Source organism: Chaetodon auriga, chromosome 18 (genome assembly GCF_051107435.1).
Source record: "Chaetodon auriga isolate fChaAug3 chromosome 18, fChaAug3.hap1, whole genome shotgun sequence".
Classification (NCBI taxonomy): Eukaryota; Metazoa; Chordata; class Actinopteri; order Chaetodontiformes; family Chaetodontidae; genus Chaetodon; species Chaetodon auriga.
The window spans coordinates 4,578,018-4,598,487 of NC_135091.1; the positions used below are offsets into that span (position 1 = coordinate 4,578,018).

Here is a 20,470-nt window from a genome sequence, read left to right on the forward strand (position 1 = left end):
CAATAAAAATTGCTGAGCATGCAAAATTCAACATATGAAGCCTGACACAGTGACCCTGCTCTGCGTCAGCTGGACTCACTTACGGGGAATCGGACAGAGGACACATCTTTCTTGGTGGCCTCCACCAGGAAGTCCATCCAGAAGTCCACCAGCTCCTGTTTGGGCGCTGGCTGCTCCACGCAGGGTTTGTGAAACTGCTGGTAGATCAAGATGGTCTCCACCAGCGAGCACAGGTACCTGAAAGCAACCAGAGAGAAAGAGAGAAGAAACTTTATTCACTGTGACCTGAAAAAGGAGACAGTCCAAACCTTTACTGAAAGACACCTTCCAACAAAGTCAAGCTTTTAACCTCGTTCACGTGTCCTTCAGGTGTTTTTTACACACTACAAGACACATCATGAGCGAAATCAGCAGTAAACAACATGTCTGACCAATGACAGAAAAAACAAGCAGAGGTTTGTTTGTTTGGTGTGCAGGAACGGCCCCAGCTACAGACGGGAGGGTGGAGACAGACGGATGCTAAATGAAAGCAAAGCCGTAGAGCTGCGTCTAAGCCGTTTTAAGGCATGAAGGGATTCTTTTTCATGGAAAAAACTTTCCAACATGTAACGCTGATGAACAGAGATGAGTTTTTCGGGCTTTAATCAATGCCCGGAGAGGAACTTTAACTAAATGCAACCAAATGGCAGAACTACAGTAAACTTTATTGGCATCCCCCGCAGAAATCCGTCTGATATTACAAACAAAATGACCTCCTGGCAGATCATTTACACGTCTATGACACTGAGCGCAGATCAAGATGGATCACAGAAACAAACAAAGCCAGATGATTGTGTTTCCACGCTGGGGCTCCTTTTTCTTTGAGGCATCAATGGGAACTTAAGAGCGTTTTAACAGCACTGGCATAAATAAAGAACAGCAGGGTCGTTAGCGCTGAATAAAACGAGCCGCGGATGGTTTACTGTACTCCTCCACATGTTGCACATCTGACGCAATCTCATAAAATCCTGAGGAATGGATATAAAGTCTCAATTTATGTACTGCAGACAGTTATGACTTCACTGTGAAAGGGTTATATGAGAATAAGTTGTTTTCATATGCTATATGTTAATCATTAAGGGATAATTTGGGCCTTATTGTCCTGTTTTGCATGCAGGTTACACTGAAGTTTTTGTTTGTGAAAGGTTTGTCATGGTCGTATCGGCCGGTCCTCTCACTTTCAAGTCAAACTGCCTGTTTTGTTTCACGTCTCCTGTTGAGGAAAAGCATTTCGGTCCACAGGGGAAATTATGTGCAACACATTTTAAACTCCGCACAAAATGTCGCGACACCCAGCGGGTATATTCATCAAATCCACATTAAGACCAAGGCGCCGTTCGAATGAGCAGAGTCGGTTCCTCGTGATATTTTCTGTTCTCCGATACACCAAATGCTTGCACAATGGCCACAGATGGCCGCGGAGGTTTCAAGGGAAAGCAGAGCACACAGTTGGTGATGGATGCCGTCTGAAATGTGTTTTCCGGCTCATCCTCGTTCTCACCAGATGGGGGCTTTGAGTTTGAAGAGTTTCTCAGAGGCCTGGATGACCCTGGTGTTGTCGCAGGCCAGGATGCTGGCGCCCAGGAAGAAGCCCACATCCCAGTAGCTCTGCAGCTTGTCCAGGCTGCCTTTTTTCCCCAGCAGGCTGCTCAGCTTCACTCCTGGAAAACAGCAAAGAGTTAACGTTGTCCCTTTCAAACTGAGATTAAGCAGAGAAGACGACTGTGGAGAGACTGCAGCAAGAAAGGGCTGAAAAAATGTCCATACTCAGCAACACAGAGGTCCAGCTTTATGATCTGCTGTTGTATTCTGCCGAGAGTTGAGAGGTAATTGTGATAAATGCTCTTGGCTTCTGCAGAGGGAAGCTGCAGCTACACGTCCTGCTGCAGCAACCAGCCGTTCGGAGAGGCAGGTGGGGGTCGCGGGGATAAGCGGGGTCTACAGGGACGGCGGGTGGGGCTAATTTAGGGAGCTGCAGGCCGATTCCCAGGATTGCTTGCTCTGTTTCCCACATTCCTGAGCTTCTCTGAGCCTCAGATTTCAGGGCAAAAGCAGATGATTTGGAACCAGGGCTTAACGGCATGCTTGCTTTCAAAACAGGAGGATATTTTGCTGCATATATATATAATCAGATTTTTCTTTGATAAAATAGCAATAATCAGTATTTTTCTACTACAATGGATCCAATAAGTTCGCGCAATGTGACAAAGTTTGCTTGCACTGACGAATCCACAGAGCATCATTAGCAAACTGCAGTTACAGCTTCTTTCAGCTCATTGTTTACTCTCACTGCTCTCAAAGCATCGTTTTGGATGCAGCAAACAGCCGATTTCAGTCTAAAACCTCTAAAAAAAACAAGTTCCATGCTACCTTTTCCAGCACCACGTGGCACACGCACACGGTTAGCGCCTCCTTCAGAGCCAGACATTTCTCTTGGCATTTTACCTGTCACCTATTTATGTTGATATGATTTGGAAACTTTTGCCTCTTTACAAATCCAGCAGACACAGAGCAGCATCATCATTAATTTGGAGTCATGTTTAAGTCTCATTTTAGCTCTGTTTTGGTCTTCAACAACTCTGAAACATATCCAGCTCTTCAGTAGCTAAAACCTCCAACGAGTTCACCAGCTGGTGGCGAGTTGTTTGGTACTGACAGGAAGGTTTTTGAGGTTTTTTTTTTTTTGCTGAAACCTGCTGCTGTAAACAGGGTTGTTGAATGGTGAGACTGAGCAACAGTGCGGTTGTGATCCATTAAACCAACGCAGTGAGCTGAAAGGTGTTAAAATTCATGCAAACTGTAAAATACTAGCTTTCCTTTGAGTAAGACGCTCGGCTCAGTGCCTCGGATTGATATGGCTGTCTCTCAGATATGCAATCTTGCGTGCACTCACCCACTTTGCGGAGCTCGAACGATGTGTCAAACTGGTGTCCGGCTGCCAGGAGCAGAACGGCATAGTTGATACCAGAGTGTAGTGTCGGCTCTGACTCAAAGCCCTTTTTAAACCTGAGAGGAGAGGAAAAAGTGACTCCAATAAACACCTTTCATCCAAGAAATGCGTCATTCCATTCCAAGTCCCAAGCAGCGCCGCGATAACGGATGGCTTCACGGGGCTCCCCCGGCTTCCTGAGACACTTCAAGTCAGAAAAAACAATTACAGCCATATTGAGTTGGGACCACAGAACGGCAAACCGCAACTGTGAGTTCCCTCGCAAAACAAGAAATTTCATTTATTTAATGAGCAATCTGTTGTGCTGAGGGAAGGGTGTGAATGTTATTAGGGGCCGCTGCCAAGTTGTGACACGGAACTGAAAATAATCGCCAGATGGGAGCTCGATAATGGAAGCAGCATATTCAATCGACAAGGCCGAGGCCTTAAGAGCAATCCAGATGAAGGCAATCAGCAGCCGCGCGTCGTTATTACTGCGCTGTTATTAACTTCCGCCGGCTATTGTTAGCCCCTATGTGCTCATGACAGCCACGCTCACGAGGAGATGGCAGACGAGCTGGTACCAAGTAATTCCCTGATTTGCCTCAGAACAGCCTTAATTCCTGGATTCAAGGTCTGCATTCAACAAGCTGCTGGAAAGCCTCCACATTTGTCTCACTCTGTGCTGACTCATTAGCATCAAGCAGATTCTGCAGGTTTTTCAGCAGCGCGCTCACGCAGGGAACATCCAGCTTCATCATCCGAAGGTCTTCACGAGGTTTAGACGGGGACCGAACACAGACTGGATGCTGGGACATTTTGAGCAAGAAAGCTCATCAGTGATTAAATGTAAAATGCGACAGACAGCCGGCAACCTTTGTAACATCACTAGACAGCGGCTTCGTTTCACTGAGCCGAAAACGCCCGCAACCCTGTTCAGCGACGCAGCATCTTAAATTAGAGCAGCTCAGGTGCTTCCTGGCTCCCTCGACAAATAGAAGATGTGGCAGACCTTTGAATTAAGCCCCCGCTCGTGTCTAAACTCCCAAAATAGATGCTGTGATGATGATTATCTGTAAACACACGTCATCCCTGCATCTTCCTGTTTGTGTATTCTTTCGTTTTCATTTGAAGTTAAGTTCAAAAATCAATATGAAGAAAATTAAAATTACTGAACAACACTTACTAATCGTCCATTTTTGACTTTCTTTTTCTAATTTTTAAGAATGACATTAAACCCTCACACACACATTGAGGCTTAGTTGGCATTTTCACTCTTGAATCATTGAGGTTTTGTCTTCTATTTTTAGCTGAAGGACTGGAAACTCCATGTTTGTGGATTAATATTACTGCTGCATTTATATGTATTCTGCATTTTACTGCTGTAGATGCTTTATTTTTACTTTATAAACTGCTGGCTAGTTTAATGCATCATATGTTTGAACCACGTACCTCCGAAAAGTTTCATGAGCTCAGAAAAAGCTGCATGAAAAGGAAATACTCTGGTGAAGTTTGGTGTACTTCGTGGGAACCTCTGCATGCTTTTCTCATGCTTCTGCACGCTTGCTTTAAGGCGGAACAAGTCATGTGACCTCAAATTCCCTTTTGCATGTCACTGTTGCAATGAGTCCTCATTTGCACACTTGTGGCCTGCTTGTTTCCTTCAATGAGACTCATAATTGTCCTCACTGACAAATGGTTTTTCCTTTGCGATAACAGCTATTAAGAAGCAGATGACAGCGCCGTATTAAGATCCAGAGAGTCACCTTAAAGGCCTCTCTCACGCATCTCGCCCTTCATCTCTTCTCACAATATTTACTGTATATGTGACTCAGTGTTTGGAGGAACCAGCTGTTTGCCTGAACACAAACGTCACGCATGCGCTGACATCCTGCCCGGCTCTCTCACCATTGTGTACCGCTGTCTCTGCTCTGTGTGTCCGTGAAGTGAGACTCCAGGAACGTGTCCTTGTAGATGCGTCCCACCAGGCAGTAGATGTCCGACGCTACCTGCTCCTCTCCCTCCACCAGGGGTAGCATTATGTCCAGAGCCTTCTGCCTGTCGCCCGGCAGGTTCCTCCTGCACTCAAACACATACAATACAACTTGTATTACATCATAAAGTGGATATAGTGTACAGGGAAACCTGCAGATACTCTCGGGTGCATAAAATAATTGCTGGTTTTAACAGAGTGAATCAGAATAAGCGGCATGCTGAATGTGCTTGTGTGAGCACGTATAAGCTAGGGAACAGCTGCATAGCAATTGTTGTGGTACCCGACACAAAGGGGGTCATTAGGAGCCCAACTTAGATTACTGATGTTAGTGGGTTCATTTAGAGAATCGCCACTTTTATTTAGCAAAGGAGCAGGAGCGAAAATAACACGGAGAGAAGAAGAAGAGGGAGTCTCGCACTGGGAAATGAACTGCAACCTCTTCAGGTGTTAATTAACTGAATTACACGGAAGTCTGTTCATGAAAGCTTTTATGTTTCCTGCTCTGATCACTCCGCAGCAGAGCAGAAAGGTGGGTTTAATGTGTTTAATGCTTTTGCTTCATTAGAAACAAAAAGAAAAAAAAAAAAAAAACATTAGTGCAGCTGGGTTGCTCGCATGAGCAATCAGGGTTGGACAATAAACCAAAATCTATCAAACTGCCAATTTTCAGGGGAAATTTTGCATAAATAACTGGTCTGATTCACACATTTAACCAATTATAGCCTAATTTGTCAGTTTATTAGGTACACTTAAGCCTAATACAACAGGCCTGCATTAAGTCCTCCCTTATTAAAGCCTATAATTTTCCCTTCTGCTGAATCTGCTTTCAAGAGGTGCTGATTTACATTTCTAGTTATTCCAGGTTTTGGTGCCGCTGACTTGGACTCGCCCAGACGCTTTAACCGCATTCTGTTGTTTAATTCGGAGGACTTGTTGCACAAATCTTATGCACTGAAAATGCCAATTAAAGAAGCCACAGGTGACCTCTCACCTGCAGCGATGACGTGAAGTCACAAATCAAACAGGAGCCAATCGAGCTGCACAACGTGCCCTCATTAGTGCCCACTGTAGATTAATTATTAATTGGCATAATATATTAATCAGTGAGGATAAAGAGACCATTAATTAAGATAATAATTCTCACATTTGTATGTACTTGTATATGCTTGTTATGTAACATATGGAGTGTTAATATCAACAAAGGTCTTTAATATCTTCAGGAAAAAAACAGTTTCCTCATTATTATGGTGATTTATGCAGCAAAGTGCTTCAGAGGCTCTGCTCCATGGTAATTTTTGTTCTTGAGTTGCTGAATCTGTCAAAACACAGACTTGCGACAGAAACGGGTGGTGTTGTGAAGTCTCACGCAGACACAACGTGCGGTAGATGAACATAACGGCGTTCCTCTCCAGAGCGCGAAGGTTAAATAAAACATGTCAGCTGACAGCTGATACCATGGAGACTGTCCGGAGGAGAGAGCGCTCAGGAACACGAGGCCTGCTCTCTCCTCATTCATCTCTCCTTTCTCTCTCCGGAGAAGCTGATTGGTATTTGGATGGAGGAGATTCTTCCCTCGCTCCTGTCAGGCTCCCAGCAGCGAGCCCTGCGCCGCGGGGGCCCCCGGGCTGCGTTCAGCGCTCACACGTCGGACTCTGCCCTGCTGCGGATGAGAGGCTGGAGCCAATTAGTCCACACACTTCAACCTGGCGGATTCGTTTTGAAGCCGAGCGCCTACTTCAGACCAATCATCGAGTGTTTGCCGAGGCTGAATACTGATAGTCTCAGGGATCGGTGGAGGGGCTGCACGCTGCTTTGTCAAAACTCAGTGAAAAGGGCCAAGGTAATGATTTATACAACTCCACTTGAAGCAGAAAATTCATTCAGCTTCAAACTCAGAATAGAGAGACTTTTGTGCTTTATAACCCCGCTGTGCAGCCTCCTACTACCTACAACCAACGTTTGACAGGCCTTTGAAGACTACAGTATAATATGACTCATTGTGCATTCAAGCTTCAAGACATACTTACTTCACTGGTCAAATGTCAATGAAATTATATGTTTTTTAATTTCAGACAGCTCTTGGGGACTGCTATACTGTCTACTAGGAGAGGGCAACGTGGAAAAAACTCTCTTAGATAATGCCATTAGTTTGTTACTAGGGCATGTAAGTGGGTTGAAGGTGGACAGAGGCTTCGAGGAGGACAGTGCTATAATGCATATTAATATATGCACGACATTGTCTGGAAAATTGATAACAAATAAACATATTAAATAGTTTGGAGATGGCGCAAATTAAGATGACAACAAAAGCACATCACATGACAATCACCTGTAACGGCGACGTATTGTAATCACAGTGACTCATCTTGCTTTGCTGAATAGGTAAGCTGACACAAAGGACGTCCCGCAGCTGTTTGTCTCTGCTGCTGACGTCCTGTTTGAAACCTGAGGGAAGCATCTCCAGCACACGACGGAGGAGGCGTCTTCTGTCATTAACACTTATCTTACGATTTTGTCTCACAAGATGTCTCAGCGCGCTGCCTTGAGATCGCAAACACAATATCACATCCTGGTAACGGGCCAGATGCTAACAGCGAACACGCAGGCATCTTGGCGCCCTGCAGAAACGTTTTCCAGTCGCTGCCAAATTAGAAGAGCGGCACGCTTTGTTGCTGTTTGTGGCAGTTGCACCACGACAACCGCAGGAAGTTTACAAGAAAAGCAGCTGGTGAGAAACAGGCAGTCAGAACCTCTCTGTGTTTTACATCTGTCTTTTTCCCTGAGCAGACGAGCTGCACACATGGCGCTAATATCGCCGCCGTTTGGGAGCTCTTAACCTGAATCTGATGCTGCCTGTAACTGCAAATTTTCATTTTTTTTTGTTTTTCTTTTGAGTTTGAGAAAATTCTCCCACGACTGCTGCTTATGAAACCCTTTCAGGAACAAACACGTACAAGGATACAATAACTCAAAGACGATGACGAAAATCAAACATCGTGATGTTTTCACCGAACACCCTCAGACTGAAATGTTTTGACAAATGTGAAAGCGATAAAAGAGCGTGAGCTGACACCTCAGAGCGCATCACTGTCCTTATGCTAAGGCCTCTTACAAAGGGACTGTGCTGAAATCAGAACCTACAATTCAAACTTGCAGAGCACATTTCAAACAAAAAAGGTGAAACAGCACATTGGCAGCTGGATAATGGTCAGTGCTTAAGGTTCAGTTACAGGCAATAAACATTTTTAAAGTAGATTTAAAGGTAGTCAGTCTGGAGGAAAGTCTGTCTTCTGGAGGTTTGTTGCCGATTTCTTACCGATTCAGTGCAAAGGCGTAGTGGAACTTCACATGCGGGTGAGCCACGGGGTCAAAGGTCGGAAGCTTCTCCAGAGTCTCCACCAGCTTCACGATGGACTCGTAATCCTAGACGATAAGTAAGGAACGCACGGATGAGCTCCTGTTGCACGGTCACCCCGGTCATTGAGCACTGTCAGACCACTGTCAATCCTATCTGCACCAGTGTCCTCCAAACAGCTCGTGAAGGTGCTGGGGTGGGGGGGGGGGTGTCTGATGCCTTTTATCCATTCTGCCTGAGACTCAACTGTCTGCTTAACACCAAAAGCACTTCAATAATTGAGTGGCCCCTTCATCACATTTTTGTTGCTCCTACTTGCCGACATAGTCTCTATACCCAAAGCATGCTGAATAATTCAGCACGTCCTCAATGCTTGTTGTTCTCATGAATCATTCATGAGGCTCGGCGCTGCCCGTGGTGAGTGGGAGGATCTGGACGGCGAGTGCCATCGCAACGCCGCGACTAAAGAGCGGCAGATTTAAGACGAGCAGACCAAAAGCTTCGCCTGGAGCCCTCTATGGGCGGTCTCCTGGCCTCTGTTTGAAAAGACGCCGTTAGTAAAGAGATGACGGCGTCAGAGCGACCCTGAGGCGGCGACCTCTCTCTGACTTACAGTAGGTTTGTACAGTAGCTCCCTCTGTCAAGGTCAGGGACATGAGCAGCACTCACAGATCATCTGCACTTAGTCGGCAGTTTGTTTGAACTTAAGAGGGGCACCACTGGTTGGCTGAATGTCTGATACACCTTCATAGTTTACCCTAGAAACTTTTCGGGATGTCGTGCTGAAAGCTTTTACGCGTCCTTCTCCAAAGAGTCCTGTGAAATCAGGGCTATGACGCGGTTTGGACCTGGTTAGAGGTATGTTCAGTGATTTTTTTCATGCGTTACGAACAGATTTTTGTCACTTTGAGACGTTAGCGTTGGCCTTCATGAGTCTGACAAAGATATAAAATGCTGAGAGATGAAAGGTTTAGCCGGCAACTAAAAATCAATCAATGGTTTTGGAATTTTTACACCTCCAATGTGATGATTTACTCCTTTTTTCTGTGTACATCATTGTAAATTGAATACTTTTGCATGTTAGTGGGACAAATAAAGAGTCACCTTTGGTTCTGGGAGAATGTGACGGGCATTTTTCACTACACGACAACTTTTGCATCAGATTCTCTTAACTCCTCTCACTTTGAAGGATTTTGTCTCTTCAACTCTTTTTGTCTCTCTGTGCAACGTACAGCAGCAACATTTCATCAATGTCAGTTTTCCTAAGCCGCCAACACAGCTGGAGCCTGCAGCGCGTCATTGGCGCCGCCGTTTACAGAAAGTTATCGTTCATCAGTGTGGATGCTCACATCGTTATCCTTATTGTTATTGCTATAGTTATAGGTGCTGAAGGCCCTTTTGTTGGCTCTACTGAGGGTTTTTAACAAGAACTGTGTCCACATTCTTTTAATTTAACGGACATGCATGTTTTCTATCCTGTTTGAGAGGGTTTGAACTTGCAACCTTTCAATTACACATCGATGCTGCTGTCAAACGCCCTCTCTATGAATCAAGACTGAGAGTTTCATAAAGAGGAAGGGCAGTCTCTGCGGCTGTGTTGTCACGGCACGAATGCAGGTTGCTTTATGGCACAGAGCAAGAAGAGGGAGCTTTTATCATAGTAAACAGATTAAAACTCTTGTGTTTCTGGCAGATGCACATGCTGAAATGAGTAAAATCCATTTTCAGTGTGCTTATTGTCTTCAGCAAAACAACAGGAAGCAACATTGTGGATTTATCGAACATTATCACTGACATCTAACCATCACTTTCATTTACTGAATTACCCTGCGGCAGAACACCTGGTTGGACAAATGACAACAACATGTTGAAGTTCAGAGGTGCTACACAGAGCAGGTTCACCTGGATGTCCCTGTACGTCAGCAGCAGGTTGATGACGATGTCCACTGAAAGGCACTCCACGTTGTCCAGCCGCTGCTGGATGCGGCTCAGCTCGGCGGCCAGCTCCATGCCGGTGTACAACTCCCGGGCCTTACGGATCTCATTCAGAATCGTCTCACGGAAATACTGGCTGTGAGACAAGAGAATACACAAGAGGGAGATTAAAGGCATTGGACTGACTGTAGAAACCACTGCAGGTTCCACTATTTACAGTTGGTACAGCATCATCTTCCTCAGACTCAAAGCACAAAAGGTGATGATTCTTGTAAGCGTTGATTATTTTTGGAACTTCCGTATAAAAATCCAATTAACATTGAACAATTCAAATTGTTTTAGGTAGTTTAGAATCTCCTTGAGGGGCAATTCTGACATGACAGGAGTTTTAATTCATTTCCAATCATTCTCTAGTGAGATGAGCTACTTTCCACTTATCTTAAATGAGCTGTGAAGGATATTTCAATGCTGTTTAAATATTGCTATGTACTTTCAGTAATTGGAAATAACTCTATTTCCTGTTTATTGAATAGATTATTATTGTGACTGACAGGAAACAAACTGCAGATTACTTTTGACATTAGCTTCAGTTGGTGTTGTGGAGGAAAGCATACGATGAACACAATGAACTGACAGCAGCGTATTAACAAACACTAACTGAATACTCTCTTCTCTGATCTCCTTTTGATGTCATCTTCATTGGATCTTTAATCAGAATTTTGTCAGGTCCTTGCAAAAGTTTTTGCACAACATTTTTTGTATAAAAACTAAACTACTGGAAGCAGCATAGTTTGGGTATTAATTTAACAGCACTAAGATGAACGTGCTGGAGATCACCTGCTGCAGATTATTGTCCGTCCTCACTCTCTTCCGTTCTGAACTTGGTGTGTCCTTGCTGTGAGTGATGAGATTAAAGCCTAAATGCCAAATAATTACTCAACACATAACAAATCTGTTCCATGTGACCTGGCTGATTAAACTTCCATCAAACAGAGTACTGTATTGGTAGAAAAACTGCTTGTACATATTCTTCAAAATTAGGTATTGAAGAAAGCATTGTATCGCACTGCTCGCAAAGATCAGGTCAAATAAGGTGAAAGGTGTGTGTGGTGGTTTGGAAAACTCTAAGGTTTCTTGTGTACTGTGGAGAGGGGTGGGCTGGGCGTGGTTCACCAGGTGGCTGGGAGCTGCATCCATCACAGCTGGGACTCATCACAATCAAGCACAGCATAAAAGCTGTGGACTGCAGAGGACTCGCTGCCAGATTGTTCCTGCTGCTTAGTGGTATTGTTGGCTGTTTACCTGTGGTGCCTCTCGTGTCTATCCCCAGTGCCTGATCTCCTGTGTCTTTTTTACGTTTTGATTGGTGAGCTCACCTGCACAGATCTCCAGCTCCAGCGTCTTTGCCACCACGCCGCCCAGCCTCCTGCCTCAGGCCTCAACCCCACCTTGTTTCACCTGTGCCTCCACCACCACATGGCCTCAATGCTCCAGCATATCTCTGGACTGTTTTTCCTGTGTACCTGGAGTCTCCTCTCATTGCTCATTCAATAAATTCCTATTTCACCCTCCCTTTCTGCTATTGAGTCCAAATCCTGCCGAAACACAACACCATGTTCTCATGTATCATCACTCCCCACTCTTCCATACTGAACTAGGTGTATCCTTGTGGGAAGTAACAAGATTAAAGTCTAGATACAGTACATGCTCTATCTACATAATAAATCTGTTCCATTTGAATTAGTTGACTAAAATGAAATTGGCTGCCCATTTCCTTCAAAATGAAGTAAGTAAAGCCAAAAACACATCTGCAGCACTCTCGTCTGTGCTGCACTCGATGCATCCTTACAAAGTTAAAGCCTAAATACCAAATAATAACTGAGCACATATGCTCTAGTCACATAATAAATCTGTTCCATGTGAGTTAGCTGTGTAAAACTAAACCTCCCTCGTGTGGAACAAGGCAACGCTGACACTGACTAATACGCTGTTTTCATTCAAAAGGCCGATGTCTGCCCATGACACTATTATTACACAAAAAACAGTTCATAGCACAGGTCTCATAAGGCAGGATACATTCATCTCTACTTGGTAGGTTATTATTAATAGCTACTATAAATAGTAGTCCTGCTCCTTCACACAATGTACAGAATGTATTCTAGTCAGATAGCAGCGATGGCTGAGCTGAAAACTCTCTGCCGTGTTCACCGGTTATAACAAAAGCTTCATCAAAGTGCACGTTTCTCTTTCCTGCCAGTAAAACCTGACTCACTATTCATGGAGCTGAGCTGGAACTAACTGGCTGCTTCATCTCCTGTTGGCAGGAAAGCCTAAAATATTACCCCAACAGCTGAGGCGCTGATGATTTTTTATTTTTTAATGTAGATCACCACGCAAGTCAAAGTTGAGGGATGCACAATGTAAAAATAATTACAGCGAGTAAAAATAGCACGAGTGGGATTTTAAAACAAAGGGTCACCGTGCGGCCCGTGCATGAACACCTGAGAGCTAAATTTCGCTCTGCGGGAACTTGGAGAAATCACACTTTGATGACTTCCTCATCTGTCATGTACCCGCTTCATGACCCGACACACACCTCAACTTGCATTTAAACTATAAAACAAGCTGCTGAACAATGTTATCCCATATAACCTTTGTTTTAGGAAATATAATGAAGCATTCTGGGCATTTCACATGTGCCTTCAGAGGAACTTCTTGTTAGCTGGAATCACTTTAAATAGATTTCTTTCTCTTTTGCTTCCTCATGTTCAACTCATTAACATTTTCATGATGGGAAATAACCTTCTAACCCTATTCAGCCAGACTGTTTGGCATTTGTTTTGCCATGTATGAATTATTTAAGACATAGACATTTATAATTTCCTTAAAAACAGCAAGTAAAATTGTGACAGAGAACGAAAACTAGACAGCTAGCTGAGGCAAGGCAGATATAGCCATGGCTAGCCTTAGTTAAAGCTACAACTAGCTTAAATTTACTTAATGATATTTTCTTGGCTGTTATCAGTGATTTAAAATATGCACTTTGATGAACCAACATGATTAATCGTATCATTCTACACAAATAAATGAGGCCGTAGCTAAATTCATGGATAAAATCCAGCTAGCTTAACTCCTGATAATGCTAACTAGCGCTAGCTTTGCAGAGAAGCAATAACATTAACTGCCTTCTAAGCTTTTGAAAAGAGGCATTTATGTGATTTGGGTGTGATTTAAACATATCTAACTGCATTAAATTGTAGATTAATTTGTTATCAGTTTATATTTTGTACTGTAAATATTAATATTAGCAAACAGAGAAACATATGCATTTTGTTTGTTGATACTGTGTTTCACCCTGAAGATTATCCAAACATTGAGCGCAGCCTTTGCATTTTTTACGTAGGTTCTTATCAACCCAAACATGCTAATCTTATGCATTTTATGTGTGCATTACAATCTTATCTCTGTTCCAAGATTTCACTGCCTCTGTAGTTATCTATGCCTTTGTAGAGCAGCACTGACCTCAAAAACATATTGTTTAGCCTACCTGCTATATATTTGTCACAATGATGAATAGCATGATTAGCATGTGTGTAGGGGGATGTAATTACGATTCATAAAACATTCATTCAAATTATAATTAACGAAAAGCATAAAAACACAGATGAAGTGCAGTATACGGTATGTGTTACATAAAAAACAGACAAAATAAAAAATACACAATGTTGGCTAGTTTTTGTTCCAGTCCACCCACTGTCGGCCCGTCCTCTTAGGCCTACTTACTGGGAGTTGGCCTGCGACACTTTGAGCAGCTGGATGAAGCGGTCCAGCAGCGGCATGCAGATGGGCCCCAGCAGCATCTCGAAGCTGGGCTGCATCAGCTCGGTGAGGCCCTTCATCAGGCTGCTCTCACAGCAGTACACCTTGTTGTGGGGCGTCACCATGTACGGGATGAAGGTGTAGTTGGCTGAGCATGTCTGTTGAGACAGGAGACACAGTTTTGGAAAAGAGCCATGAGTATATTTAAGCATCATTTTGCACGACACTGTGGGTTTAGTGTGAAAGAGGCATAAGTAATATTTCAGCCAAACGTGGGTGTATCGTTTAGAAAATCCAAAAGACTTGGGAATCTGATTAAATGTGGCTAAAATGGACCAAATTACATTCAGTAGCTTTTGATGAAATCTGTATTTGAATCCTCACATCTTTATTTTTGAAGTGCTTCAAATTTGAATTTTAGTTGTGTCATGACTGTCGTCTGAACACAAGGTCCGTTTAGCTCTCCTTTTGAGTTTTCGATGATATCACACCAGCAACTGGAACTGCTCAGCTGTAATGGAACTGTAAAGAAATATCGCTTCCCAAGATGCTTTATAACAACATTAAGCATATTAAGCCAGCAGATTTCAGAAGCAGAGCATTTTGTCTGCCTGAGTTTGTTCACTTGCTCACATCTTGCTGATTTGGTCATTTCTTCTTGATGTCTGTGCTCCTACGATGGGTAAATACGTTTCATAGTTCTGTTTTAATTGTGTTTATTGTTGATGTACGACTAGGAGTCTGCACAGGGTGTTTTATTTTAAAAAATTACCAAATTCCCTACACTGTGTCTGTATCTAACTTCCTGTGTGGCTCCATCTGCTCTGCTCAGATTGACATATCATCTCTCAAAAATAAACTGTGCGTATTCTCCATGGAGCAGATAAACGGAGACAGAACGCGCCCAGTGGAACTGCAGACATCGACTAGAACGGCAGCAATCGGCTCCATCAGACGCGTCGCGGACATAGCGCTCCGGGTGGAAGTTAGGGGTAACACTTCCGACCACACCCATGAGGAGACAGGAAGTATAAACCATTTCCTACCACTGGTGCAGTTTGTAATGCACCATCTTTGTTATAGTCCAGCTTCTCACCTAAACTATGTAGCAAAGACATATTTTACAGACACTGTATAGTAAAACATTACATTGTTGAGGGAGGAAGCAGATTAGCCCGTAGGAAGTCTGAGCTGTTTCCCCTCATTGAGACGCTTTCAGGTAATGACATGAGGTTTGGGCTCTGATTTCTCTACACAGACAATAGTGTTTTTAGGCGGCGTTGTCTTCACTGAACCAGTCTAAACAGGCAGCAGCCACGAGGAGAAGCATGCATCAGTGGTGATAGTCCCATTAGCAGCTGCTTTCTTACAACCACAAACACTTAACAGCGGCGCACTTCCACTTCCAAAATTCCACTTGTTCATGCAGCCTTTTGCTCTTGGAAATCAGGCAGAAACACAAGTCTCGCTGCTCACCTAGTGCAAAGCTCTACCCTGTTATTTGCTGCAGCTGTGCCATTCAGGAGTGACTGTCTCAGTCTTAGCTGCAGTTGTGCCACTAAAAGTGTTCCTCTCTATTTACTTAGCTCTAATTCTAGACATCTGTGTTTTGTCTGGACATGGATTTCTGTATTCTGTATTTGTTTTAACTTCACATTAGTCTCCAGCAGCGGTTGTGATGCTCCTGTTGCGGTGGCCTGTCACTGCCGAATAAACAAAGGAAACACGTGCGTGTGGTGTTTACAGACAGCACAGAGAGAAAGAGACAGAGAGAGGCAGGAAATCCACTACTGACATCCTCAAGAAGCAAGCCGAGGTCTTTTCAAGGAGAGAGCTATTCCCAGAATGTCAGATGTGTGGTGAAACAGAACATGAGAGCGTCTGAAGGCGGTTGGGCTGTTACCCAGCTGCATCCTGGCGGCTTTTAATATTCTATCATGGTTCCAGCTTTTCAGCAGCCTCTTTGAGAAAACACACTGCTGCTGCTCTCACTGCCAAGAGAAAAAAAAAGGAAGTGAAAGGAAGGTGCGGTGTCGAAGCAATGAAAGCCATCCGCAGATCACTACTTCCTCCTCTGCAACAGCGGTTCATGACATCACTGCTCGCTGCAGCGGTGGTGCATGCCTTTCAAAAAATAAAGCCGTGACCCCTGTTCATGTTAGGTGTAAGCAGACAGGTTACAAAATCCTGACGCTATATTTAGCTCCTCTGTCTTTGTATGATTCATGCCGTCATGCGGATCACATGACAGGTTTGTTTTCACAGGCTGATGCATATTTCAGAGCGGCTGCAGGTCAGTCCGAGCGAACCTCCGCCAGGTGCTTACAGGTAACAAGTTTCTCAGCTGCGAGTGGAACACATGTGACAGTACTGGCTGAGGGGGAATCTGGTGAATGTGACTGAGAATGACTCAGTTATTCAATCAGTGACTCATCTGGTTTGTTAGCCTGGCCGATGGTCCATCTGTCTATTTGCAGTTATAGCAGGACACCACCGGAGCTGCACGCCCACTCACTCACCTTCACAGAGACACACAGAGCTGACCGCAACTTGATGTCAGTGCTTAATTTATATGACTATTTAAAGTCATTAAGCCATTCAGGAAGTAATCATGACTAATAACCACCCATGGTTTCCTCCACCCAGGCCTGAAAGGCGGGTCTCTGCGGACACTGCCACACACTTCCAGTGGGCCATAAGTGATGATTGAGGGGGAATATTTTTGTGTGAGTGTGTACACTGTTTTCAGGAAAGTCCTACACATTCTGCCTTTAAGCTCCTTTCAGCTGCAACTGCAGATTTGAACCAAGTCAGTGGGTAGCTACAGTCAGAGAATTTACACCGACACAGACGAGGCAATATGCATGCGATTACAGTAATTAGTTATACACCAACAGAGGCTAATTACCTGGATTTCCACTTTCATGGTGGGTAGTTAAATGCACTTAGTTAAAGACAATTAACAGCATGTGCTTTTGTAACAGCAGAGGATAATCACATACTTCTGCACCTGCAGATTGTATTTTAAAACATTTGTTCGAATGGCAGAAATGAACTGCATCAGCACAGAGGGAGCTGTAGTTAAAGGGCAGCTGAATGCGAGCTAAGCAACTGTAACCAGGCAGGCAGGCCTGTCAGGCTTTGGATTTCTCCACATAGTTGTGTCTTTTCTTCTCCCTCAAGACAAACACAAGAGCAAAATTGTGAGGAATGCATCAAGGAGTGTATTTATCTGCTCTACAGTAAGCTGCAGATGTTAGCATGCTCAGCTTACAGGCTACAGCAGTAACCAGCTTTACTAACAAAGCAAAGGTGCACATCATTAACTACTGCTGCTACATTATTTATTTATATATGTATTTCTATTTATTATGCAATAAAAAAATCCTGTTCAGGACTGAAACACCTGACTCCATGGTAACCAATAAGTGAGAGCAACGTTAGCAGCTTTGTCTCGCTCGTCTGGTTTGAGGTTTTTTTAGCATCACATCATGCGTGAAGCCATGATAAGTCATAAATAACTGAATTGAAGTGGTGAATCTGTCGTGATTACTGTTGCATATGTGTCTTGGGAGAAAATGGAGAACTTGACAGGCTAACTGAGCTGGTCAAGGGTTAGCATGACTTAGCATTTTTGATCGTTTTGTGTGCACGTTGTTGCCTCCTTCTCTAGTTTATAAATAAATAGTGCCTACATATAATCTGGGTTGCTCCCAGAAAATAAGAGGGCTCTAATTTATGGATTTGTTGATAAGTTTGAGTGTAAATATCAATTTCACAGACTACAGTAGGCTGTTATGCTTTGGCCTGAGTGTTGGCTTGCAGGAGGCAGGTGCTGATGGCACCACTGTGGATGTTTGCTATTGGCTGAAGGTTTTCTTGTGTCCTGTATACATATATATGAATACAATGATGTTGAAAATGTACTTTAAACTGAAAAGCTGTAATGCTTCCATGGGAATGGGAAGGAAATGGATTAAACTGATATAAAGATATTGTCAATCATGGTGCATGCAGACAAATGGATGGAAAATGTAATAAACTAATCAAAAACTGTGCAGATATTATACTTTTAAGTGCACTTCGATGTGCACAGAGGGCGCATGCACCAGTGCAGAGGGCAGTTTAGTGCAGACAGTGAGTGCATATGGGGGAGATCAGTGAACTCACGCTCTCGTACTGCGAGTGATAATCTGCTCTCCTCACACAGTGAAGTCAGTGTCAGAGATCAGTACGTTTCATGCCACTTCCTTCCACTCTGAAAAGCCACTTAGGAGCGCTAAGCCTCTCGTCTCACTCCTGAACATGGACTCCTGGACACCAATCAGCTTGCTCTTGTGCCTTAATCACACTTTTTTCTAGTGCAGAGTTTGTCCAGTTAACAGGAAATTAATCAGTAACGATTTTGAGCAATTAATCATTGTTAAAGGTATTTATCAAGCAAAACATTTGCTACTTCCAGCTTCTCAAATTAGAGGAACTGCTGCTTTTTTCTGTTTCATTACTATATTTTGAGATTTGGATTACAAGCAGCTATTGGAAAACACCACCTCAAACTGTGATATGCATTTTCCTCAATTTTCTGACATTTTATTATGCAAAAAACATCCTTCCACTGATGCAGCAACAGTAGTCATTTAGGAACCCACTAAGCTACCTGCTGCTGTAACAGGACTCACAGGTGGTAAACACTACTGGCTTTCACCTCCATGCTGTGAGACACTGCCACAAATTCAACAATGCACATTTCTAACTTAAAACATGGTATATATTTGCTAAAAATGACTTATTAACAAATCATAAGTTTGAGCCTCAATCAACTCAAGATTAAATTAGGGACTAAAGCAAAGTGTGAGTCAGTGAAGGACAGGATTTCCTCCACTTTAGGGCAGCACCTTATTTGAATGCTGCACCTTTTGCAAGCCAAATTTACAAAATGCTCGTGTGTGTTTATGCAGATCTTGCCCATGCAGTCACTGTAACTCGTCAAACAGCCGTCAACTGAGAAAAAACATCTCGATAATGGAAGAGAAGAGGTTTTCATTTCACATTTATGTGAAACATTCATCCACTTCTACACAAAGGCGAGCTGCACAACCTTCATAACACCAAGAAGAGAAACATAAGGTGTTAAATGCCGCGCTCCCTGCACGCTGTAGAAAAGCATATTCTTTGCAGCAGACAATATGTGTGATGTGTGAGCAATGGGTGAGTAATGTGTGAAAGGCAAAGACGAGGGGGAAAAGAAAATAGATTGCTTTGTGTACTTACAGTGTTCTTCTGGAAAATTATCTCCTGAAAGACGAGCAGAGAAAAATACAGTTAGAGATTTAACAAGAACATTTTGTTTTGGACACTGAGTGACAGAATAAAAATCTAAAAAATCAAATCAAATCCAGCACATCATATCTGAGACAGCAATATTTATCAACAACTGGTGGCAGTAATCCATCGTAAAAAGTAGAAACTCCAGTAAAGTAAAGGAAGAAGGACAGAAGCTGACAAAAGCAATGTAGGTTTAAAAATATTTTATGAGGAAGGAAATGCATCCAACATGTTTGTTAGACATTAAGGCTTTGCTTACAGTGAAAGCTGCACGGACTATGATTTACATTAGGCCACTTAACGACACATTTCGGTTATGAAAAGGTGGAGTTTGATTTCATCATTTGCACATTTAAAACCTCCAAAAGCTAAATTTCAGTGTCTTAACAAGTCAAAAGCATAAAAACTTTGCTGTTAGTCTGGCTTCACTTCCTCTGAATGCAAACCTCACTCAAGGCCTCAGCATGCTTCACATGAAGCACTTTAAGCCGTTTAAAGCGTCTGAAGCCCCTTTTTGTGGTGGTTTGTCTGGCAATTTTGTAACTTTACGAGCCACAATCCGACAATCACGCCCACTTCATGCAGTGATTAGTTGCTGTAGGTGTGCAGAGCTGTGAAAGTAGGTTGAACTTTCTCAAAGACATTTTCATTCGTCACAAAACTGCGTCATTAAATCACTCAGAGCAGAGTGCAGCACCACGAATGTCTCTGATGAGAGAACGTCTGTAAGTGTGTGCCGTTAGGAGTCCTGCTCTTCTCTATGACAGCCAGCTTCTCGCTCTGCCGTCAGTGTGGCCATCTGAAACATAATCTTTGCCTTAAGATGCAGTTTGTTTGAAGCATACTGAGACCTTCGTGCTGCATGAAGTCAGATATTCTGCAGCTGAAGTTGTATTTTATCAATCCACCCGTCTTTAAAATAAGTGTAACACGCAACTTTAGAGCAATCTAAGCTTCTAACGTTCTAACTCTGGCATTACTGCACTGTCAGTTTTAATTTAGCATCACGCTCATGCACTACACACATCTTCTAACCAGAGATAGAGAAATTATTTTAGTGCCTTTCCTCTCA

The 20,470-nt window shown here is 43.3% G+C and overlaps 1 protein-coding gene across 1 annotated transcript in view; it reads right to left on the minus strand.

Annotated features, from left to right (window-relative positions):
- The window catches only part of map3k5 (mitogen-activated protein kinase kinase kinase 5), a 63,050-nt gene that overhangs the window by 22,772 nt on the left and 19,808 nt on the right, over positions 1 to 20,470 (minus strand). The window contains exons 3-10 of the mRNA XM_076756037.1: positions 19,345 to 19,368; positions 14,038 to 14,231; positions 10,222 to 10,390; positions 8,281 to 8,387; positions 4,877 to 5,047; positions 2,933 to 3,045; positions 1,541 to 1,700; positions 84 to 237 (exon numbers count right to left, since the gene is read on the minus strand). Coding sequence (XP_076612152.1) covers positions 84 to 237; positions 1,541 to 1,700; positions 2,933 to 3,045; positions 4,877 to 5,047; positions 8,281 to 8,387; positions 10,222 to 10,390; positions 14,038 to 14,231; positions 19,345 to 19,368 — 1,092 coding nt within the window. The remainder of the gene's footprint in view (positions 1 to 83; positions 238 to 1,540; positions 1,701 to 2,932; positions 3,046 to 4,876; positions 5,048 to 8,280; positions 8,388 to 10,221; positions 10,391 to 14,037; positions 14,232 to 19,344; positions 19,369 to 20,470) is intronic.